Source organism: Ascaphus truei, chromosome 15, assembly GCF_040206685.1.
Source record: "Ascaphus truei isolate aAscTru1 chromosome 15, aAscTru1.hap1, whole genome shotgun sequence".
NCBI lineage: Eukaryota > Metazoa > Chordata > Amphibia > Anura > Ascaphidae > Ascaphus > Ascaphus truei.
This window is the reverse complement of record NC_134497.1, coordinates 29,599,738-29,625,357: the sequence shown is the minus strand read 5'-3', so window position 1 is coordinate 29,625,357 and position 25,620 is coordinate 29,599,738. Positions and strand designations below refer to the sequence as shown.

At 43.4% G+C, this 25,620-nt stretch overlaps 1 protein-coding gene across 6 annotated transcripts in view; it reads left to right on the top strand.

Annotated features, from left to right (window-relative positions):
* The window catches only part of LOC142466749 (uncharacterized), a 77,852-nt gene extending 53,841 nt beyond the window's left edge, over nt 1-24,011 (top strand). For 5 of the 6 annotated variants that reach the window (XM_075572114.1, XM_075572118.1, XM_075572115.1 and 2 more), the window contains one exon: nt 16,674-19,610. In XM_075572114.1, coding sequence (XP_075428229.1) covers nt 16,781-18,622 — 1,842 coding nt within the window. In that variant the 5' untranslated portion in view covers nt 16,674-16,780 and the 3' untranslated portion in view covers nt 18,623-19,610. Of the gene's footprint in view, nt 1-16,673; nt 19,611-20,435; nt 20,479-22,865 lie in introns of those variants that run through there. The other variant, XR_012788207.1, reaches the window with a different exon arrangement.
* The last annotated feature ends 1,609 nt before the right edge of the window (nt 24,012-25,620 follow it).

The following is a 25,620-nucleotide window of genomic DNA, read 5'->3' as shown; positions in this document are numbered from 1 at the left end:
TGTGTTTGGGGCCTGTAATCTTCCCTCAGTGGGGAGTATCTGTTCTGGTGTGACCATGATGTTGATGGTTTCTCCCAGTTCTGACTTCTCCCCTCCCGTGGGGGATAACGGTCCAGCTCTAAAAAATGAGCCAAAGCAGAAGATGTAGGAACCTCGCCATCATCCTCTTTTGACTGATATGTCACATAGGGTTTATAATCCCTTCTTTCATGTCGTTCATAACTTTTTTCCCTTCTTGGTGGACTCCTTCTTTTTTCTACATATCTTTCTCTATAGTGAATTGGACTTTCTCTTTTATAATATCTAGGCGGTGAATGTTCCCTTTTCTTATAAGTTACATTGGGGCCTTTTTTGTTTTGTGGGATTTTAACCCATTCTTTAGAATGGTCCCTTATTTTTGCTGGGGCTTTTTGTTGTTGTGTGGGAGCCCCTTGTTTTGCCTCATGTTTGGCCCAAGTTTTTATTTTACCTGTGGCATAGTCTTTCTTATCTCTGTGAAATTTTGATTTTTTTCACAGAGATAAGGTTACTTTCCAGTAAATCTATTTTTTCTTGTAATTCACTATCCAATTTAGCATATTCAGAAGAGGTTTCAAAAGGGGCCAATTTCACTTCTAATTCTCTAATTAGTTTATCCAGCTGTGACAGCTTTGCTTTATGCTGAGCAATTAACAATTTCATTAGATCTGACTCACATGTGTCAGTAATCTTATTCCAAGGTGTCATAAAAACTGGATCATCAGTATTTGAAGTTGGCTGTTTTACAACTCTTAATCCTCTAGGGGCACGCTTATTTAGTAGATAGCTTTCCAAAGTAACCTTATCCCATAACCTTTTTTTATCAGTAATTAGGTATTTTTCTAATTGACTAAACAATGAATGTAAATCTTCTTTATCCTCTAGATATTCTTCATCTATATTATCAAATATGTTATCAAGATTTAGTGTCCTATTTTTACGTCTTGAAAAAATAGTGTTTAATACAGGTGGTGAAGGTGATGTATCCATATTAGTGTAATATTTATCCCACTAATAATACTAAGTATAATAATAAAATAATATTTTAAACAGTGAACAAAATACACCTATGATATATAGTGAATATTAGTGCAGCTCTAGAGTGAATTAGATAAATGTGAAAAGGAAAATCAAGCGCAAATAATATCACAACAGATCAAAGGTAACACAGATGATATACTATCCTTAATGAGTGCAGCTCCTGACTAGAATTCAAACCAAATTCAATCAGCAAACAAAGGAGAAACAGGTGCGCAAATCACATCAGGACATGTAAAAGAAAGTAAAAACACAAAATAGTGCAATATTGTCTACTTCAGCAAATTAGCTTCAATGCTGAAAGTTCTATAAAATTTGCACTCACGTGTTTAACGTGAAATGAAAGCGTTGTGGTTATTCAAAGTTACCAACTTATGTCTCCAGACAGGTACTCCAGATCCACATAGAGAGGGGGAAATTCCATATACAAAAGAGGGGAAAAGCAAAATAGTATAGTACTGTTTTTAATGTTAACTCCGGGCCCAGAGAAAATCTGCCTTTCTAAAGTTTAAAGTCTTTGTTGAACCCAAGTAATCTGTTTTTTGATAATTTATTTCAAATGAGACCATTTTATGATCACTGTTACCCAAATGTTCCAGGACTTGAATATTTGTTATTACTTCTACATTGTTTGATATGACCAAATCCAGAACTGACCCTCTCCTAGTTGGTTCCTCAATAATTTGGGTCATATTATTGTCTTTAAGCACCCCCAAAAACCTGTTCCCTTTTGTTGTAACGCTAATCTCATTGCTCCAGTCTATGTCTGGATAATTAAAATCCCCCATTATGCAAACATGACCCAGTTTTGATGCATTCTCCATTTGCAAAAGTATTTTAGCTTCCTCAATCTCACAGATATTTGGTGGTTTATAGCATATTCCCACAAACATTTTCTTTATACTTTTACCTCCACTGCTAATTTCTATCCACAAGGTCTCTACATTTTCATCATTCCCTTCATAAACATCATCCCTTATAATAGGTTTTAGATCCGGTTTAACATATAAATATACTCTACCTCCCCTTCTATTTGTTCGATCCTTCCGAAAAAGAGAATTACCCTCTAAATTAACTGTCCAGTCATGAGTTTCATCCCACCATGTTTCAGTAATGCCTATGATATCATACTGCTCCTTTGCAGCTATTAATTCAAGCTCCCCCATTTTATCTGCCAGGCTTCTTGCATTAGCAAGCATGCATTTCAGTTTTTTTTCAGCCTGTACTATTATCTTATCTGCTCCTTCCTTTCTGCTCCCACTTGGTTTAGTCTTTAGAAGTTTTCTAGTATTATCTGTATTTACTATGGGTGTCTCACTGCTTTTCAAACTTGCACTTGCCCCCATTCTACCTCCATACCACCTTGAATCCTCATCTATTCCATTTAGTTCATTATCTGTTTCATTCCCCTCCCCCTCCATCCTAGTTTAAAATCTCCTCCAACTTTTTTAGCATTCTCCCCCCTAGCACAGAAGATCTCTCTTCATTGAGGTGCAATCCGTCCCTAGAATATTGATGGCACCTCTCAGAAAAGGAGTCCCAGTGCTCTAAAAACCCAAACCCCTCCTTCCTGCACCACTTTCTTAGCCATGCATTAAACTCCCTGATATCTGACTGTCTCCCTACGGTAGCGCATGGCACTGGTAGTATTTCAGAAAATACTACCTTGGAGGTCCTTGCCTTAAGCTTTTGGCCTAGATCCCTGTAATCATTTTTTAGGACCCTCCATCTTTCGCTAACTTTGTCATTGGTGCCAATGTGTACCAAGACCGCCGGGTCAATCCCAGCCCCCCCCCCCCCCCAACAATCTGTCTACCCGATCCGCAATGTGCCAAACCACCCGGGAGACAACAAACTGTTCGGTTCATGCAGTCCTGGCAACAGATTGCCCTATCTATCTTCCTAATAATGGAGTCCCCTACCACCACAATCTTTCTTTGTATCTGAGCATCCTGAGTCCCCATTGCATATATTATATATATATATATATATATATATATATATATATATATATATATATATATATATATATATACATATACACACACATGGTTAACCAATATACAAAGAAATATTTAAGGGTTAACAAAAACATGCACCAATAAAAATACCACTTCTCCTAATCAAAACATCACCTTGCATATGAAAAGTACAATATTATATAGCCACAGTAAAACAAAATCCTATTTCCTAATACAATAATTCTAATCTTCCAATCAATATCATCAAATGCATTGAATTGACATTGTATACATGATGCATAAAATCTGTGCACCATGTACACTCTGCCAATCAATGTTAACAATAAAATATTCCAAAGTAAATACAATGAAATCCAAAAAAGTACTGTATACTATTTAAACCAAGCAAGTCCACAGAAATAAATTACCATTAATTAATTAAATCCCAAAACAATTAAAATACCATCCAAATCAATTACACAATTAACTATTTTAATCGTTAAACAAAACCATTCTCCAAAAAAGTTAACCATCTGACAAAATATAAGTGCCAAAAATAATCCACTAGAAAAAAGCAAGCCTCACCCTGGCCTAAAGTACAGCATACAACACCAAAAATTATATCTATCTAAATAAAAATTACATAACACACACATGAAAGCATAGCTAAATACATTTTAAATAGTGCAAAACAAGCTTTTCCAACAAAATCATTTCTTACCCTGTATGTATATATCGATCTAGACATACATACATACATACAGTGGTAAGAAATCATCTTTAAAAAAAAAAACTCATGTTAAAAAAAAAAAAAAATATTTTGTTAACTTACCATTACTTGTCCCACTCACCGACTCCCGTTGATACTGCTTACTCTCAAACCAATCCACGCACAGGAAACCATAAAATAATAAACCATAAAATAATAAACCATAACAATCCAGGGGTCTGTGATTGGGCCTTGAAAACCATGTGATTTGGCCGAAAACTAAAAAAAATTATGGCGTCATTTAAAGGCAAATGTACTTTACTTTCGGACTTGGAAAAAATAGAGGAGATCTGGGATGGAGGGTGGGTGTGCACTGGGGGCTGGAGGTGTAAAGTCAAATTTAGGGAAAAATATGGTATTGCTCACCATCTCCCAAATTCCCTCTTTATTGGGGGTGACAGAGGGGTCTGTTTCTACAGTGGCCAGCCCAGACTTTGCTTCAAATGTGGATCCAACAGACATTTAAGGGCAAGCTGTGACAAAATTAGGTGCAGTCAGTGTGGGGTTCTGGGGCATAACTGTTCTGTCTCTCCTAATGTTGTACTTTGTAATTTGTGCGGGGACAGGGTCATTCATTTAGGGAGTGTCCTGATGCAGCGCATAATAATGCCCCCCAAGACAGCGAGACAGCCCTAGCAGAGGAGACCCCTGTAGTGGAGGACACCCATGTATTTTTTCAGCCCTCTTCTTTGTTGCCAAATACTGGGATAAACGCATATGGAAACACTTTTTATATTTTGGGATTCTCGATTGAACGCAACAAGGTGGCAAAATAAATTGTGATTTATTTCCTTGCTAGACAAACACACGACAACTTCAGAATACACGTAATACAACCCTTACTGGGATGGGGAAACAAAATAAATTGTCCTTTTCAAGAAAGTGCAAGAAATGCAGTCTCTGTTTAAAGTCCACTTGGCTAGATCGCAAGTGTCACGATGACACCAACTTTTATCAACACATTTATGTTTCTGGGTACTTGATTGAACAGAACAAGTTGCAAAATAAATTGTGATTTATTTCCTTAATAGACAAACACGATATCTGCACAATACACTTGAAAACAACACTCACTGGAATAAGGGAATGAAAGAAATTGTCCTTTGAAACAAAAGAAATTGTCCTCTGCTTGCAAGCGCAAGAAATGCAGCCTTAGGCTGCGTCCATAGAAGGACAAGCAGTGCTGAGCCGTGCGGATGCTCCGCGCGGAGCCCCTGCATCCTCAATGAGGATGCCTTGAGAGGGGGCTCACGTGAGCGTCCGCAGGCGTGCTGAGGCTTTGGAATTTTCAGCCGACAGCCAAGCTGTTTTTCACTGAAAGCATCCAATCAGCCTGAAGCCGCGTCAATGTCACGGCGCCGTGACGTCCGTGACGTTGATGTCAGTGCGTCGCGGGCGATTGGCCCAGCGACGTCACTGCCCCGCCTCCAACCACCTCCCCCCGGCTTCCTTCGCGCACGCTGGCTTGCCTGCAAGTCCATGGAATCGCGCTGACTTCAGCAGGCGAGCCTCAGCGTCAGCGCGCCTCCGCTCTGCTGAACCCTCTATGGCCCCGGCCTTAGTTTTAAAAGTCCTGTGGTTATTAACCCCTTCACTCCTGGACTGGTTGCTACTGTACTGGAACAAAGTCTTGCATCTTTACATCATGGATTAAAATTCAGGAATAACTGAGAAGCCACAGTTATAGACTGCCCAAAGCTATCTTTAACATGTGGATCCAATCCCCTCGTGGGAACAAAAAAAAAACACGAATAGCCAAGTTACCCACAGTTCATAAGACGGGTCAAAAGGGCTGTCCGGTGGGCAGGGCGCATGGTTCAGGTTGATGCCCATGCCACTTAGCATACCTGGGCTACACCCATAACTTGGGGCCACTGTGTCTGGTCTCTGACTCAAAGGTGTCACTAGCCTGACATCTGCTGTGCATCAGTATGCCAGTATTGTATACATTATGGGTCTCTGGGTCTTTTCATAATTGACACTCTTTTAGACAGGGGGACTCTACATCTGTGAGAGCCCTTTGAGGCTCCGTCATAAAAATAAGTGCATCCCTTTGAGGCTTGGTCATAAAAATAGCCCCAGCTCATTCACCCATATGCTGGATGTCCAAGTAACTCCTGCTTGGACTTACAAAAAAATACCTCCTGCCTTACATTTAAGATCTGCCATCATATGTCGGTTAGAGGGTATAGCAAGCAGCTTGTCTTTTACCCTCGCAGACAGGGAATGGCCTGCAAATGGGGAATAAAAATGGCGGGGACAGGGCAACAACAGTAATGCATGGCAAATCAGGTATTAACCCTTTCCTCCCCGTCACACCTCCCCCACTCAAGACGGAGGGACTGCCCTGACCACCCCGTCCGGTGGCTGGGCTGACCTGCCAGCTCTTGAAGTTAGTAAGTCCTGAGGGCTGTCCTGGCGGGAAAAGCCATCAGCATTACCATGCTCACTTCCCTTCTTGTGCTGGATGGTGAAGTTCCACTCTTGTAAGGCAAGACTCCAGTGCAAAAGTTTAGCATTTTCCCCCGACACCCTCTGTAACCTACTCAAGGATTGTGGTCAGTTATTACTACTGCTGCGGCAGACTTTATTCTAACAAATCACCGGTTTGTACCTGGCAGGTACCTGGAATGCGACACTGTTCACCTGGAGCATGCCGTGTTCCAAGCCAGGGGTCATGCTCTGCTGACGCGCGGCTGATGTGTTAATTTATAATGGTTCAGGATTTAATTTCTGCAATGCTTCGCGTGTCCGCCAGATGGCATAAAATCATGAATTGTAATGCAGTATATATATACAGTATATATATACTGTATAACAACAACCCCTTTAACCCCTAACATACAGTACTGTACACATACAGTACTGTATATGCACATCAATGATACTATGGGCCGGCGGGGGCGAGATATGTTTGCAGCAGAGAGAGATCCGCTGCTCTCTCTGCGCAAACATCGGCACATTAAAAATTATTTTAAATACATTTTTATTCATAGTGTAGATGTGCAGGGGGTCTCCGGAGCTGAACCGCGTTGGTTTCAGATCCGGGGACCCCCTGCTCCCAGTGAGCAGGGGGTTCCCTGAGCCAGAAATTAATGCTCAGGGGACCCCCTGCTCCTGCACAATATTATTAAAAATACAGAAATCTGCTTCATTACCATAGCGTATAGCCGCTAAGGCAATGAAGGGTTAAGGCAGAATTAACAATAAATACATTAAATACATATTTTTAATGTGTGTGTTGAACCTCCCTGCCTTCACTGTAATCTATGTAAAAACCACTCCCCCTATTGTGTGTTTTAAACCTCCCTGCCTTCACTGTAATCTATGTAAAAAAACCTCCCCCCTATTGTGTCTGCTAAGCTTCCCTGCTTTGACTAATCTGTGTAAACCCCCCCCCCCCCTATTGTGTCAGTTAAATCTCTCTGGCCTATGTTTCTGTGAGTGCAGTGTACTGTATGTAAATGTGGGGAGGGGGATCCCGTGTAAATAACCACACCCACACCCCACTACCCACCTGCACATGGCCCCTCCCCTGCTGCAAAAAAGAGACAAAAATTAAAACATACAAAGTAATGTCCCCTAACCCCTTAATCACCATAGCGGTTATTAACCGCTACAGTCATTAAGGGGTTAACCCACCCTCACCCACCACTCGGGATGCCTACATACCCTCCCACACTAACCCCCCCCCCCCGTGAGGCCTAACCACCCAGTACCAACAAGGGAGGCCTACCCACATACCGTTGGGGAAACACCCCCCCCCCACCCCCAGTACCCACAATAAAAACAATACAGTGCCCCACAATAAACATCATTCTATTTATTAAATACATTACCCACCCCCTGTGCCCCCCCATAAATACAAGATTTATTCTTTTACATACAGGGTTCATAACGCAGCCCCACACGAGTCCCCGGTGGGCTGGCGGGGCACCTGAACAGACCTACATTTTACCAGCAGCCCTTTTTACACAGGTTCTGGAGGCCTGCTGGTGGGTCCCGCCAGCACCATGGCCCCCAGGTGGTGTCCTTGGGTCACCGTGGGCCACAATTGGGTCCCCACGGTAGGCCCGCGGATGTCTGGGAGCCCCGGGTCAGACCCACAGGTGTCTGCGGGGCCTCGGGTGGTTCCCTCGGGTGTCTGGGGAACTCACGGGTGCTCACTACGGGTCCGCGGTGCCCCCACAGAAGTGGGACCACACATCTTCATCCCCGCAGACTACGGGTCGGCGGTGCCCCCACAGAAGTGGGACCACACATCTTCATCCCCGCATGTGTGCCCGTGGAACCACCAGCCTGATACCCGTGGGATACCCGAGGCGATTCACAGGTGGTCTCCAGAGGTCCCACGCAGAACCACGGAACCAACCCTGAATGTAAAAAAAATAAACCCTGCCTATACATTCAATACATACAACCCCCTCCCCCCCCAACACCTACAGTACAATAATGTGCAAAATAACTATTATCCAGATATGGATAATAGATTAATTGCCCATTATTAAAAACATTAACTAGCATATTAAAATAAATAAAGTACTACTGACCTCATCAATACGAAGTGTCCGTCGCCAGCAACATCCTTGTCTTGCCTTGTCTTGAACTCCATCCCTACTCTGATTGGCTACCGTACCATGTGACAGGTTTTCATTGACGTCACATCCTTTCTCCCCCAAGCCTCTGTCACATGGTATACTAGAGCCAATCAGAGTAGGGATGTGTGGACGGCCATGTTTCTTTTAATGACGTCATCTTAAAGGCAATTGAAGCAAAGCCATTCTGATTGGCTGTGCTTTCCTTGCCTTTAAGTGACGTCATCATTTTTATTTTTATCGGCCAAAACACATGGTTTTCACGGCCCAATCAGGACCATGGGAACCATATGACGAAAATGTGACGTCATAGGCCTTTAAAAGCCTATGTTGTCTCATTTTGAAGCCAGATGCCGCGGAGGAAGGACCTCCGGAGAAGAAAGAAGACAAGGGCGTGGCCGAAGGCGGGAAGAAGACCCCGCCCGGAAGAAGGTAAAAGAAAGAAGAATACAGATGAAGATGGATTACAAATAGAAGACCCGTGGATTGCTTTGGATTTTTAGTTTAATGTTTATTTTTTTATGTTTTATTATTTTATGGGTTCCTGTGCCTGGTGGATTGGTTCATGAGTAAGCTGCGCAACGGGAGTCGTTGGGGCCAAGTAATGTTAAGTGAACTAAAGAAATGTATTTTATTTAACTTGTTAATTTTTTCAAAAGGTTTTTTAACATGTGTATTTTTTTTTTTTTGTGGTATATCATTTCTTGCCACTGTATGTATGTATGTATATATGTCTAGAGAGATATATACATACAGGGTAAGAAATGATGTTGTTTTAAAAGCTTGATTTGATGTTTTAAATTAATTTGTCTATGCTGCTATGCTTTATTGTGAGTTTAAAGTATTTTAAAATTAGATAGATGTAATCCTTGGTATTGTATTGTGTGTTTGAGGGAGGTCAGGGATAGCCTTGGTTTTAAAGGTTGTATTTTGGTTGGTACTTATATTTTTTCACAGGCTAAATTGTTCTGCTCCAGGCGTGAATTAGTTAATTGTTTCATTGTTCGGGATGGAGTGTTAATTGTTTAGGGATGTAAATAATGATTGCTAATTGATTTTTGTTTACTTGATTGGTTGTAATGTATTGATTGGAATGTGAGGTGTTTCATTGGCATTTCATTGGCATTTGATGAATTAGATTGTGAGATCAGTTAGGATTATTAAAGGAAATTGATTTTATTGTAGTGTGTCTGTATGGAGAAGTGTTTGGTTGTAGGACAGTATGGTTTTGATAACCCTTCTACATTTATTTGTATATTGGTTCATCGTGTGTGTATATACTGTGTATATTTATATATACTGTATCTCTCTCTCTCTCTCTCTCTCTGTATATATATACAGTATATATATAGTTGCATGATGAAGCCACTGTACAAATTCATGGGTGAAGGGTGGGTATCGGGCCAGTGTGGCTTAACCCCTTAATCACCTTTGCGGTTATTATCTGATAAGGTGTTTAAGGGGTTAATTGATATCTGAATGTAATTGCAATGTATTGGCTTTGTTTTGGCTATGTATTTTGTGGGCAAGACAAGGATGTTGCTGGCGACGGACACTTCGTATTGATGAGGTCAGTAGTACTTTATTTATTTTAATATGCTAGTTAATGTTTTTAATAATGGGCAATTAATCTCTTATCCATATCTGGATAATAGTTATTTTGCACATTATTGTACTGTAGGTGTTGGGGGGGGGGGGGAGTTGTATGTATTGAATGTATAGGCCAGGTTTATTTTTTTTACATTCAGGGTTGGTTCCGTGGTTCTGCGTGGGACCTCTGGAGACCACCTGTGGATCGCCTCGGGTATCCCACGGGTATCAGGCTGGTGGTTCCACGGGTGACACATGCGGGGATGAAGATGTGTGGTCCCACTTCTGTGGGGGCACCGCCGACCCGTAGGCGCGGGAATGATGATGTGTGGTCCCACTTCTGTGGGGGAACCGCGGACCCGTAGTGAGCACTCGTGAGTTCCCCAGACCCCCGAAGGAACCACCCGAGGCCCCGCAGACACCTATGGGTCTGACCCGGGGCTCCCAGACATCCGCGGGCCTACCGTGGGGACCCAATTGTGGCCCACGGTGACCCAAGGACACCACCTGGGGGCCATGGTGCTGGCGGGACCCACCAGCAGGCCTCCAGAACCTGTGTAAAAAGGGCTGCTGGTAAACTGTAGGTCTGTCCAGGTGCCCCGCCAGCCCACCGGGGACTCGCGTGGGGCTGCGTTATGAACCCTGTATGTAAAAGAATAAATCTTGTATTTATGGGGGGGCCCAGGGGGTGGGTAATGTATTTAATAAATAGAATGATGTTTATTGTGGGGCACTGTATTGTTTTTATTGTGGGTACTGGGGGTGGGGGGGGGTGTTTCCCCAACGGTATGTGGGTATGCCTCCCTTGTGGGTACTGGGTGGTTAGGCCTCATGGGGGGGGTTAGTGTGGGAGGGTACGTAGGCATCCCGAGTGGTGGGTGAGGGTGGGTTAACCCCTTAATGACTGTAGCGGTTAATAACCGCTATGGTGATTAAGGGGTTAGGAGACATTACTTTGTGTGTTTTAATTTTTGTCTCTTTTTTGCAGCAGCGGACGGGCCATGTGCAGGTGGGTAGTGGGGTGTGGGTGTGGTTATTTACACGGGATCCCCCTCCCCACATTTACATACAGTACACTGCACTTACAGAAACACAGGCCAGGGAGATTTAACTGACACAATAGGGGGAGGGGGTCTTACACAGATTAGTCAAAGCAGGGAAGCTTAGCAGACACAATAGGGGGAGGGTTTTTTACATATATTACAGTGAAGGCAGGGAAGCTTAACACACACAATAGGGGCGGGGGTTTTACATAGATTACAGTGAAGGCAGGGAGGTTTAAAACACACAATAGGGGGAGGGGTTTTTACATAGGTTACAGTGAAGGCAGGGAGGTTTAACACACACATTAAAAATATGTATTTAATGTATTTATTGTTTATTCTGCCTTAAATCTTCATTGCCTTTGCGGCTATACGCTATGGTAATGATGCAGCATTTCTGTATTTTTAATAATATTGTGCAGGAGCAGGGGGTCCTCTGAGCATTCATTTCTGGCTCAGGGAACCCCCTGCTCACTGTACAATATTATTAAAAATACAGAAATGCTGCTTCATTACCATAGCACATAGCCGCTAAGGTAAAGAACGATTCTTTATTGATGTGTGTGTTTTATTTATACTGTACATGTGCAGAGGGTCTCCGGAGCAGAACCGCTGTGGTTTTAGGTCCGGGGACCCCCTGCTCCCCGAGATACAGCCCCCTTTAGGGGGTGCCGGTATCCCTTTGCTTGGTTTACAGGCCGTGGTCACGTGATCGGGACCTTTAAACGCAGAGGGATACCGGCACCTCATAAAGGGGTCTGTATCTCGGGAAGCAGGGGGTCCTCCGATCTGAAACCAATGCACTTCAGCTCCGGAGACCCCCTGCACATCTACACTATAAATAAAAATGTATTTCAAATGTATTTATTTATATTCATTTATTTATTTATTTATTTAGATTTATTTATTTATTTTTTGGGCGGCTGCTGTGTGGGAGTTTTTTTTATTGTGGGTAGCGGGGGTGGGTGAAGGGGGTATTAGCCCCAACGGTGGTTGTTTAGGGCTTGCGGGGGGTAGCGGGAGGGGTTAACCCCTTCATGACCGTAGCGGCATTAACTGCTACGGTTGTGAAGGGGATAAGTGCACCCGCAACCCCCCCGCAAGCCCTAAACTCACACCAAGGGCCAAATACCCCCTTCACCCTCCCCCGCTACCCACAATAAAGCGGGCACGGTGGGTTAACCCCTTCATTGCCTTAGCGGCTATACGCTATGGTAATGAAGCAGCATTTCTGTATTTTTAATAATATTGTGCAGGAGCAGGGGGTCCTCTGAGCATTCATTTCTGGCTCAGGGAATCCCCTGCTCACTGTACAATATTATTAAAAATACAGAAATGCTGCTTCATTACCATAGCACATAGCCGCTAAGGTAAGGAATGAGTTTTTATTTATATATGTGTTTTATTCATACTGTAGATGTGCAGAGGGTCTCCGGAGCAGAACCGCTGTGGTTTTAGGTCCGGGGACCCCCTGCTCCCCGAGATACAGGCCCCTTTAGGGGGTGCCGGTATCCCTCTGATTTGTTTACAGGCCGTGGTCACGTGATCGGGACCTTTAAACGCAGAGGGATACCGGCACCTCATAAAGGAGGCTGTATCTCAGGGAGCAGGGGGTCCCCCGACCTGATCCAACGCGGTTCAGCTCCGGAGACCCCCTGCACATGTACACTATGAATAAAAATGTACAGTACTGTATGTTAGGGGGTTATAGGGGACGGCTTCAAAGACAACAGCTCGCAAACGCCCCCATGTGTTTTTACACGGCATTGCAGTATTGCAGCCAGCGGGAATAAAATGCTTAAATCACAGCCGGGAAAATAACGCAATACACTCCGGCCGAAAACTATACAAAACCTCACATCACCGGGATATACCCAAATTTGCGGAACTAGCCGAGTTAGAATAAAGTTGGTCGCCTCTGTATGAAATGTGTTCCATACAAAAAAGGCTGTAACTTCTTTAGAGGCCACACTATGGCCAGACACTCCTTCTCAATGGTGGCATATGCCACCTCTCTGGGCAACAGTTTGCGGCTTGGGAGGACATTACGGAGGAGGGAGAAGCACCCGAAGCCCCCAAAAGTGAGTGAGAGGAGGAAATAGCTGATACAGTAAGGAAAAAGATATATCTGCCCACTGACTCCAAGCAGACTTTTCAGGTGACACTGTGAATAGTAACAGTATTACAGTAGGTCTAACTTTACCTGTGGTATTGCAGAGTGGGACAATATGATTATTTGATATTTTGGATTTGTGTATCTTTTCTGTGTAGTATGTAATATTTGATGTTTTTGTATTGTTTGTTGCATGTGTTTCAACAAATAAAATTGCTGAGAGTGCTGTGCTGAAGCAGTGACGTCTGGTTACAGAGGACCTATAGGAGTTTCTCTGAGCTACCGTGGGACAGAGTCCCAGAGAGAAGGAAGGACAATAGACTGTGCTGAAGCAGTGACGTCTGCGCCAACACCTGGACTTACAGACAACCCAAACCCTTATTTGCTGTATACAGAGACATTATATTCTCAGCAATAATAATATCTGTTTGCGGTGGAATGAGCTTAGCTATCCATCCGGGTTAGTAAGGGTTGATGCTGAATGTGTAGTTAGATTCCTGAAAGGGATAGGATTTTATTTTATTATTTTTTTGGTTTTGTTAAATGGATGGTGGGCCCGTTGTTTGATTTAATCCCTGTAAATAAACCCCTGCTTAGAAAATAGTGTTTCCGGCCTTAACTTGGGACAAAAGAGACTGCAACGTGTTGTGGGCATCACAATATATAATCATTGTGTTTAATAAAATGCAATGTTTGTATTGGGAGAATCAGTAACACAAGTACAGACTCATTGTCCCCACCACCATTGTATATGTACTGTATATATGTTCAAAAACAATAATTGTGCGTTTGGTTCCTGATTTAACAATGGAGATTTAGCAGAAAGTTGGGTCATCCTATAACTATTAGAGACCCGGTACATGGTGCGGTAATGGGAACACCCGGTGACTGATATGTGAGCTTCTAATGAGACACGTATTCTATTTGTACAAACAAATTTTTTATTAATTATACAGTACCTTCACAACTACGATATTAAGCCGATAGTTTATCAAAGAATTTGTAAAGATTTCTGCCACTTTAATTGGTGTTTTGCAGCAGTGAGATTTCCTATTGTATTGTATGTCTTTATTTGTATAGCGCCATTAATGTACATAGCGCTTCACAGTAGTAATACACGTGGTAATCATATAAATAACAAATAATAAATAGATATAAATAACAGGTCATGGGAATAAGTGCCTCAGACAATCGTAACATTTAGGAAGAGGAGTCCCTGCTCCGAGGAGCTCACAATCTAATTGGTATGTAGGAGAAACATACAGAAACAGTAGGAGGGCATTTTGGTAAGTGCTTCTGCAGGGGCCAAGCTTTATGTATCATGTGTCTAGTAATATCTACGGTGCTACTCATATGATTCTTTAAGCAAGTGTGTCTTAAGGTGGGTCTTAAAGGTGGATAGAGTGGGTGCTAGTCGGATATCGAGGGGAAGGGCATTCCAGAGGTGTGGGGCAGTCAGTGAGAAAGGTTTAAGGCGGGTGAGGGCTTTAGATACAAAGGGGATGGAGAGAAGACATCCTTCAGCAGAACGCAAGAATCTGGATAGTGCATAGCGAGAAATTAGGGATGAGATGTAAGTAGGGGCAGAAAAGTGTAAAGCTTTAAAAGTGCGGAGGAGAATTGCATGTGTGATACGGGATTTGATAGGAAGCCAGGAGAGTGATTTCAGCAGGGGAGACGCTGACACAGATTTAGGAAAGAGTAGAGTGATTCTGTCAGCAGCGTTTAGGATAGATTGTAGGGGAGACAGGTGAGAGGCAGGAGGTTACAGAAGTCGAGACGGGAGAGAATGAGGGCCTGAGTCAGAGTTTTATCAGTTGAGCAACAGAGGAAAGGGCGAATCTTTGTAATATTGCGCAGGAAAAAGCGACAGGTTTTAGAGACGTTGAGAATGTGAGGGAGGAGTCAAATGTGACCCCTAGGCAGCGTGCTTGGGCTACTGGGTGAATGATAGTACTTCCAACAGTAATGTGTAAGGAGGTAGTAAGGCCAGGTTTGGGAGGAAGTATGAGGAGCTCTGTTTTTGTCATGTTAAGTTTAAGTTGGCGGAGGGCCATCCAGAATGATATCGCAGAGAGACATTCAGAAAGTTTGGTGTACAGCAGGTGTAAGGTCAGGGGTTGAAAAGTAAATTTGTGTGTCGTCAGCATAGAGGTGATATTTAAACCCAAGGGATGTGATTAGGTCACCTAGAGAAAATGTGTACAGAGAAAAGAGAAGAGGTCCCAGGACAGAACCTTGTGGCACCCCCACAGAGAGATATATGGAGAAGATGGTGTTAGCAGACGAGATACTGAAAGTACGATGGGAGAGGTAAGAGGAGATCCAGCATAGAGCTTTGTTACGAATACCAAGAGTATGGAGAATGTGGAGAAGAGGGTGGTCCACGGTGTCAAATGCTGCAGAGAGGTCGAGTAATATGAGCAGAGTGTAATGACCCCTGTCTTTGGCAGCATGAAGGTCATTAGTTATTTTAGTGAGGGCTGTTTCAGTCGAGTGAGCAGTGCGGAAGCCAGATTATAGAGGGTCTAGGAAAGAATGGGCATTGAGAAAATGGAGCAAGCGAGAGAAAACAAGACGTTCAAGGAGTTTGGAGGCAAAAGGCAGGAGAGAGACAGGTCGATAGTTAGAAAGGCAGGTAGGGTCAAGCTTGCTGTATTTGAGTAATGGTATAACGGTTGCATGTTTGAAGGAGGAGGGAAATGTACCAGAATAGAGGGAGGTGTTAAATATGTGTGTGAGCATAGGGGTTGTAGTAGGAACAAGATGTTTTAGGAGATGGGAGGGAATGGGGTCAAGAGGTCAAGTGGTAGAGGGAGAAGAGGAGATCAGTAGTGATGCATCTTCCTTTGTGACAGCGGTAAGAGTCAAGAAAGGCAGGAGGAGAGTTAGGAAGCAGTGTAGGATGGGCTGAGGAAACAAAGGGGATGTTCTGATGAATGGATTCCACCTTTTCCTTGAAGTAGTCAGGAAAGTCCTGAGGTGAAATGGAGGAAGAACAGGCAGCTGGGGTGGTTTGAGTAGAGAGTCAAAGACAGAGAAGAGTCTGCGTGGGTTAGACCTGTGTGTGTTGATTAGTGAAGTAAAGTAGGTTTGTTTAGCCTGAGAGAGAGCAGAGTTGAAACAGATAGCATAAATTTGTAGTGAAGGAAGTCTGCTAGAGTGTGAGATTTCCTCCAGAGGCGTTCAGAGGAATGAGTGGAGGAGCACAGCATGCGCGCGTGTGTGAATTTAGCCAGGGTCTGGGGTTAGAAAGGCGAGGGCTGCAGAGAGAAAGCGGGGCATGTATATCAAGAGAGGTGGATAAGGTAGAGTTGTAGTTTCTGACCAGGGTCATTAAATATTATGACAACATTTTAAATGTATGATCCACTACATCTGCTCTCCCTGCTCTAATGCTTCACATGTTGTGCTAAACCATTCATTTTTACAATGTACATGTACAGTTACTTTCATCCTGAACTTTTTGTGATATGCCAACTTACCTCTCCTTCATGCCCTTTTGTAAGACAGTTTGTGTAACAGTGACTTTTTTGTCTCGTCTAGTACAAAGACAAGCACCAATAATCCACCCATGACAACACTGCAAAATTGCTTTTAGCAGTCAGGATTACCGCCTCAAACATCTGAAGTTGAAACACCCAAATGAGTATATGGAAAAGATGAGGACAGAACAATCTTGCAAAATTCCAATAAAAATGACAGAAAATGCATCTTTCAACCAGTCAAGGCAATTAATAAACAATGTAACTGCTCATTCCAAAAGATATATATTAGCAGCTGCCACCGGAAAAGATCTTGGAGAAAGTGGGAAGAGTCTGACTTGGTTATCAGACCAGAACATACAGAAGAGAACACAGACCGGGGAGAGTCCGCATGTATGTGGGGAATGTGGGAAGGAATTTAATGTGTTATCCAGCCTGAGGAGACACAAGAGGACACACACAGGGCAGAGACCGCATGTATGTGGGGAATGTGGGAAGGGATATAGTTATTTATCCCACCTGAACACACACAAGAGGACACACACAGGGGAGAGGCCGCATGTATGTGGGGAATGTGGGAAGGGATTTCATGCGTCATCAAGTCTGGACACACACAAGAGGACACACACAGGGGAGAGGCCGCATGTATGTGGGGAATGTGGGAAGGGATTTAGTCAGTTATCCCACCTGAACAAACACATGAGAGGACACACAGGGGAGAGACCGCATGTATGTGGGGAATGTGGGAAGGGATTTATTGACTCTTCCAGTCTGAACACACACATGAGAACACATACAGGGGAAAGACCATATGTATGTGGGGAATGTGGGAAGGGATTTAGTGACTTTTCGACTCTGAAAACACACAAGAGAACACACACAGGGGAGAAACCACATGTATGTGGGGAATGTGGGAAGGGATTTAGTAATTTATCCAGCCTGAACACACACAAGAGGACACACACAGGGGAGAGACCGCATGTATGTGGGGAATGTGGGAAGGGATTTATTGACTCTTCCAGTCTGAACACACACATGAGAACACACACAGGGGAAAGACCACATGTATGTGGGGAATGTGGGAAGGGATTTAGTCACTTATCCAGCCTGAACACACACAAGAGGACACACACAGGGGAAAGACCGCATGTATGTGGGGAATGTGGGAAGGGATTTATTGACTTTTCCACTCTGAACACACACATGAGAACACACACAGGGGAAAGACCACATGTATGTGGGGAATGTGGGAAGGGATTTAGTCACATATCCAGGCTGAACATACACAAGAGGGCACACACAGGGGAAAGACCATATGTATGTGGGGAATGTTTGAAAGGATTTAGTCACTTATCCAGCCTGAACACACACAAGAGAACACACACAGGGGAAAGACCGTATGTATGTGGGGAATGTGGGAAGGGATATATGAACTTTTCCAGTCTGAACACACACAAGAGAACACACACAGGGGAGAGACCGTATGTATGTGGGGAATGTGGGAAGGGATTTAGTAAATTATCCCACCTGAACAGACACAAATTGACACACACAGGGGAGAAACCGCATGTATGTGGAGAATGTGGGAAGGGATATATGGACTTTTTCAGTCTGAACACACACAAGAGAACACACACAGGGGAGAGACCGTATGTATGTGGGGAATGTGGGAAGGGATTTAATCAATTATCCTACCTGAACAGACACAAATTGACACACACAGGGGAGAGACCGCATGTATGTGGAGAATGTGGGAAGGGATATATGGACTTTTCCAGTCTGAACACACACAAGAGAACACACACAGGGGAGAGACCACATGTATGTGGGGAATGTGGGAAGGGATTTATTCACTTAGCCAGCCTGAACACACACAAGAGAACACACACAGGTGAGAGACCGTATGTATGCTGTGAATGTCAGAAGAGATTTAGTCATTTATCCAACCTGAACAAACACAAGAGGACACACACAGGGGAGAGACCGCATGTATGTGGGGAATGTGGTTAGGGATGTAGGGCCTCATGCAGTAAGCACCGAAAAGCCGTTTATCGCCATTTTCTCGCCAATATTGCCTTTCCGATACAGTAAGCGCCGAAAAGCGCCCTAAATCGGTATTTTTTTTAGCAGAAAAAAACTTTTCGGCAGCCAGGTGCCAAAACCACTTTTCGCCACGTTTCGGCACTTTTTGAATCGCGCTTAATTCTTGTAGCCCCGATCAGCTTTTCGCTGTTGATCGGCACTCTAGAATTGAGAATCTTACCCAATCCTGCCTGCCAACTAAAGTTGGCAAGTTGCAGGGGTGAAGGATCGGCACAGGCGGCGGACGGCACTTAGAAAAAAAAATCTAATCTCAACATCTATGGAGTCAGTGGAGCAGACTCTTTAATAAAGTCCCATAAGGACGAAACGCGTCAGAGGATCCTCCTCATGTGGTTTTACCTGGGCTTGTATGCCTGAATAAAGTTATTTTTGCAGCACCTTGCCTCCAGCCTTTTTTCACAGCAGTGCTCGTCCGATTCCTTCTCTACCCTGTTTCAACGTGGGACCGAGGCACGCAACGGAACAGGGGCCATCCAGTCCTCCAGCGAGGGAAGCACAGCGGAATTCAGCCACGGAAGAGTGAGTACACTACCCTTTAAAGTTGGGACTATGGGAGGTTGAGTTCATCCCACCCACAGTGGGACCGCCGGGTGGAGCTACATACTCACCGGTTAGGTTAGACGGCGTTCTCCCCCCACCTCATGGACTGTGGGATTTGTGCTGTGGCTGCCCCTCTTATACTTTATGGATTTTGATTACCGCTGATGTCACTATTAAGGATCATGGTTACCCTGCTCTGTGTTTATACAGCAAAGATATGCATTAATGATATGATTGCACTGGACTAATATAGAGCACCCAATTAAGGGAGTTTCCCTTACCCACTTTGAGCTGACACATTTGACTTTGTATTACGGTTTCCGTGTTATTGCTCCAATTAAAACTTTACTTAACATTACAGTGTCGATGTTATTAACTTAATCGTGTCACCGCTTACGTTCCTTATTGTGTGAACATATTACTTGTGAATGTTATTATTATTTGCGTGCTACATGAATGTTTATTTTATGCTGTGTCAAGGGCTAGTCCTGTAGTAAAGTCTTAAATGAACAGTTCAGATTATCTGAACATGTTTGTAAAGTGTCGTGTATTGTATTTGTAAAGTGTCGTGTATTGTATTTAATATGATCAAAAAGTAGTGATACATAGCAACGATCATGCCTTTTATTTATCTATTCAATATATAATGCTTATAATGTATAACGCATTATCCAAGTAACAAATATTTCGTATTCGTCATGTTTACATGTTGTTTGTCCAGATAATAGAGAGAAGTGCTGCACACCTCAAAATAGAAAAAATTGATACAGTTACCGGTGCTCCAGTGTTAGAACGAAAGCCTGCAATCAGTCCTGGATATATGAACAAAGGAACATAGGGCACAACGGATTTAGCATATCCAAACTCATTTATTGAGCCAACACAACGTTTCGACCATGATGGTCTTTATCAAGTGACAATGGCATAAACAAAATCCCTTCTAACAACATATCAATAGTGCCCCAAACCCCCACAATGCAACCTGTTCAATTAGTGGTGATGGTATCCAATATGAGTAAGCATAATCTGATTATCAACTTGTCTTGAATTAACTGAAATGGATATCTATTTTATCCAAAGGTCCCTCATTCGTCCCTACTACAAGACCTGACCCCTTTGAATTAGAGGTTGAACTGTTTAAATTTGAAAGAAATTTAAATTTAAAATCTTTTTTCTCTAGACCTACAGATCAGCAAGATCAGCAGTGGCAGCAGCAAGAGCAGGTAAAACCTAATCGGTTGTAAGTTTGTAAGTTTTAGATGTTATTTTACCCAACAAAGTGATTTTGTCTAATACCACCTTTTTCTCTCTGCGCTCCAAACCCCCCTTTTTTTGCTAAAACCTAATCGATGTAAATTAAAATCAAGGTTTATTGCACCCTTCAATAACACAAGTGTGAACGTGTTTATGCGCCTTATAAAACACGGTCAAACAATATTTTAAAAAGCATCACTACACAAACTACAATCTGACAATTCCACAAAAGGAGGCTTTGAAAAAACTCAGGGAGAATAGTAACATCATTTTTAAAAAAGCGGAAAAGGGAGGAGCACTTGTAGTGCAGGATTATAGTGTGTATAAAACGGAAGTCTTGAGGCAACTGGAGAATCAAGAGTGTTATATTAAACTGGACATGGATCCAACTTTAAGGTATCAAACTGAAATCAAGGGTATATTACAATTAGGATTAAACCATTTATGGATTAATGAGGAGATAGTTAATTTTCTGACTATGAAAAATCCAAGGCATCCAGTCCTTTACTTATTGCCAAAGATCCATAAAAGTTTACAAAATCCCCAGGTAGGCCCATAATATCAGCCACATGTTCTATCAACCAACCTCTAGCAGTTTTTATTGATACCTTTCTTCAACCTTTGATAATTAAAAGCAAATCTTACATACAGGATACTTTTGATTTTCTTAATAAAATACGCACAGTGCCCCTGATTGGAAAAACCATCACCATGGTAACTATGGATGTAACTAATTTATATACCATAATCCCTCACGATAGTGGTTTAGATGTCATTAGACAAAACCTTACCAATTCCCATAAATTGAATCCACCTGTGGATTATATCATGCTCCTCCTACATTTCGTTTTATATAAAAATTATTTTAAGTTCGAACAAACTTTTTATTTGCAAACAGCAAGGACGGCTATGGGCAGCAATGTGGCCCCTTCCTATGCTAATTTATACAGTATATGACTGACTTTGAGGAGAAATTTATTTATCCCACTGAGCATTACAATAAGATGTTATTTTATTGTAGATATATTGACGATCTGCTATTCCGTTGGGAGGGTACAGAGGAAGAACTTATCAGCTTTTTTGATTACCTAGATGGGCTGAACACCACAGTAAGATTCACAAAAAATTGGAGCACTAAGCAGATTTCGTATCTAGATGTGCTTCTTACATATGAAGATGGAAAACTTCATAGTGATCTTTATAGGAAGCCCACAGACAAAAACAGTACTCTACATGCTTCTAGTTTCCACCCAGAACGGCTGAAACAAATGCTACCATTCTCTCAAAAAATTAGAGCTACACGCATAATAGACAGGCCTACTAAATTGGATGAGACTCTAAAGGAGATTGAGGAGAGATTTGTTGAGAGGGGACACAACAGGTCTGAAGTTATTACAGCTTTTAATATAACTCCACAATCAATTCCTAAAAGTGATCGTCTCACATTTGTAAGTAAATTCACAACGGCCAGTGGTTTTATTAAACAAACGCTTAAAAAGCACTGGAAAGTTCTACAGACTGACGATACACTGAAGGACGTCTGTAGGGATTTCCCACATTTTGCTTATAAATGTGGAGAGAATCTTAAGGACATCCTGATTTAAGGCTGATAATGAGAAACATTATATCACTCCACATTTCTTGAGCTCACCAAAGGTAGGCTGCAATAAATGTTACGGATGTAGCATTTGTAACAGTCTGAACACTGGAGATAAGTTTTACCATCCAGAAGTGGCAAATTGTTCAATATCAAGCGTATCACCTGCACAACTACGAACATAGTCTACATGATTAAATGTCCTTGTGGACTATGTTATATTGGTAAGAGCAATCGTACTGTATGCTCAAAACTAGATTTATTGAGCATAAGAGTAAAATCAGTAATCGTGCAGAGGATACCGCTCTTATTAGACACTGCTCTGAATTTAGTCACCCAATATCATCATTGAAACAATGGGCATTGAACATATTAAAAAAGCTAGGGCAGGACTAGAAAAGGATGTTTTATTATTACAGCGTGAATCCTTCTGGATTCACACATTAGACACTGTATTTCCTAATGGACTGAACGACTTTTTGTCATTAGGTGTTTCATTGAGGAAAGATAAAATTACTTCTTCCATAGGTTGCTGCCACTGCTTGCTGTATTAACTAAAAGGATTTAAACTGTCAGGTCAGTATACCCCTGGGGTTATGTATTTCTAAAAATTGACAAAGACCAACCTTTTTTAATCATTTTTATTATCACTCACTTTTCACAGTAAGATTATATATTAGCAGCTAATTCATATACTGTAGTGGTGTGCTGACTCATCCCCTCCTTTTTTTCAAACATTGTGGACTTCTGATTACGAAGATATCCCCCCCATTGATTGACAGAAGATGACGACGCACGGATGGACCTCTACAGATGAAAACCAAAGATCAGCTAATCCCCCCATCACTTGCTGGACCGCAGGTTGCATGACTAACGCATGCGCAATGACTGACATGCAGTCTGCGCTTTATGCGTTCCAAATTGAGAAGGGATGAAGAAGATCGAACGGATATTCACCGCGCATGCGCGGACTTGAAACGCACGAGGACCCGGATGCGTTCCAACTACTGAGGACCCGGATTGATGACGTCAAGATGGATGCCGAACAACACGGAAGTGGAGAGGATTTGAACACCACGATGCTCAGAGGAGGACTAAGGCTGCGTCCATAGAAGGACAAGCAGCGCTGAGGCGTGCGGACGCTCCGCGCTGAGCCCCTGCATCCTCAATGAGGATGCCTTGAGAGGGGGCTCACGCAAGCGTCCGCAGGCATGCTCAGGCTTTGGAGTTTTCAGCCGAGCGCCAAGCTGTTTTTCAGCGTGCTGTCGGCTGAAAACATCCAATCGGCCTTAAGCAGCGTCAACGTCACGGCGCCGTGACATTGACGTCAGTGCGTCGCGGGCGATTGGCCCAGCTCCGGTCCGGGCGCTCCGGTCAAAGCCACTGCCCCGCCTCCAACCACCTCCCCCTGGCTCCCTTCGCGCACGCTGGCTCGCCTGCAAGTCCGTGCAATCGGACTGACTGAAGCAGGCGAGCCTCAGCATTAGCGCGCATCCGCTCTCCCCAGCCCTCTATGGCCCGGGCCTTACATCTGCTGGGGATCACCCACTCAAGGATACAGACTGGACATTGGTTAAAGAGACTGATTCAGCACATGGATACCATCACCACTAATTGAACAGGTTGCATTGTGGGGGTTTGGGGCACTATTTATATGTTGTTATAAGGGATTTTGTTTATGCCATTGTCACTTGATAAAGACCATCATGGTCGAAACGTTGTGTTGGCTCAATAAATGAGTTTGGATATGGTAAATCCGCTGTGCCCTATGTTCCTTTGTACATGTTGTTTGTGACATTCCTCTTTTGATCACGTAACCAATTGTCCACTCAATAACATTGCATGAGTACATTGGACACAATACAGTGTAATCATTTAATTTAAACTGGTCCACATATCTATTACAGGAGATCTGTTTGCGATTCATTTCTCTGAATCAATTGCAATTGTACAGATGGATTGTATTTATGCCTATGAACATTTGAATTAGTTTATGTAAAGATGTGACAATCACATGCAAACGTGAACATGTTGCAAGGTTGTTTGTCAAAGTTTATTTCATGGTTCTATCCAAATCAGATTAGTGAGTATAAGAAAAAAGGGGGGTAGGTGCGCCAGATGATTAGATCCTGAAACACTTGACTAACTCTTGTTAGAATAATTAAAAAACCTTACAATGAGGTGCATGCTGGGAAGCAAGGAGCATGGAAGCTTGAACTGAGAGCTCTGTGCCTCACTCCCTGTTTTTCTAAAAAAAAACGAACAACAAAACTGGCAATACTTGAATAAAAACACCACCTTATAATAAATAAACATCCAGGATGTCAAAGAAGATAGCTAAAACCCCCCCAAAAAAGGGGCTCCCAGAGTATTTTGGCGGAGGTAAACCGAGCAGAGCCACGGCAGCAATGGCACCCACCTCCCGCACTGGATCAGAATCGGACGAGGAGGGGGATACCGGGGAGGATCAGGGTCTTCTACCTGTAAGACGCTGTGATTTTCAAAGACTATATACAGACTTAAAATCCATGCTGCAGGCTGAAATCAGCCCTGGGAAAGGAGGTAGGGAGCCTGGGGGCAAGAACGCAGGAGCTTGAAGTGAAGGTGGATGCCAACGCCAAGGTTGGCCTGCGCAATACAAAAAAAACAGCGGAGCTGCAGGCGCAAATGAACGAAATAAAGGACAGACAAGAAGACGCGGAAAACCGCGACCGACGCAATAATGTCTGCTTACGGGGGGTCCCAGAAACTGTGGGAGACTGTGAGGAGTTCGTGGCGCGGTGGCTCACCCATATGTGCCTGGATTCCCCGCAGAATAAACTGGGAATGGATAGATGCCATCGGGCGCTCCGGTCAAAGCCACAACCAACAGAACAACCGCGGGACATTATAGTGCGGCTCCATCACTCTAAGACCAGGGAAGCGGTGCTGCAGCACGCAAAGAATGCACCCCTGAGAGAATTTGAGGGCACTAAAATAGCTGTATTCCAGGACATTGCCCCAACTACATTAGCCCGGAGAAGAGAGCTGTGGCCCATAACTAAATGCCTCAGGGATAAGGCCATCCGCTACCGTTGGCTATTTCCCTTCGGGCTGATGGTGATTAAAAATGGACGCCCAATCAGCATGAAAGCCCCTGGAGAAGGTGAGGCGTTTCTGAAGAAGCTGGGGCTGCGGCTGACCCCCACGGGTTTTTAGACGGAAGAACCGGCCCCGGGACCATCCTGGACCACAGTCGGAAGCACAGCTGCTGAAGGGGCCACTCAAGGAGGAGGAAATGTCTAATCTCTATGTTCCACCACAGTTTGAATTATAATAAAGTTGCCAGTTCGGTGTTCGAAAAAGCAGGAAAACTACACCTTTGCCCTGGACTAATGTACTTTGCGCCCCCCCCCCCCTAACAGAGCCGGTGGATGTCGCATGCCCGGGACGTCGGGCGCCTGTTAAAAAATCTATTGGACTCACCTCGTGGTGGTGGCATGGCTCCCAAGATGGCGGAGACAGTTCAGACGGC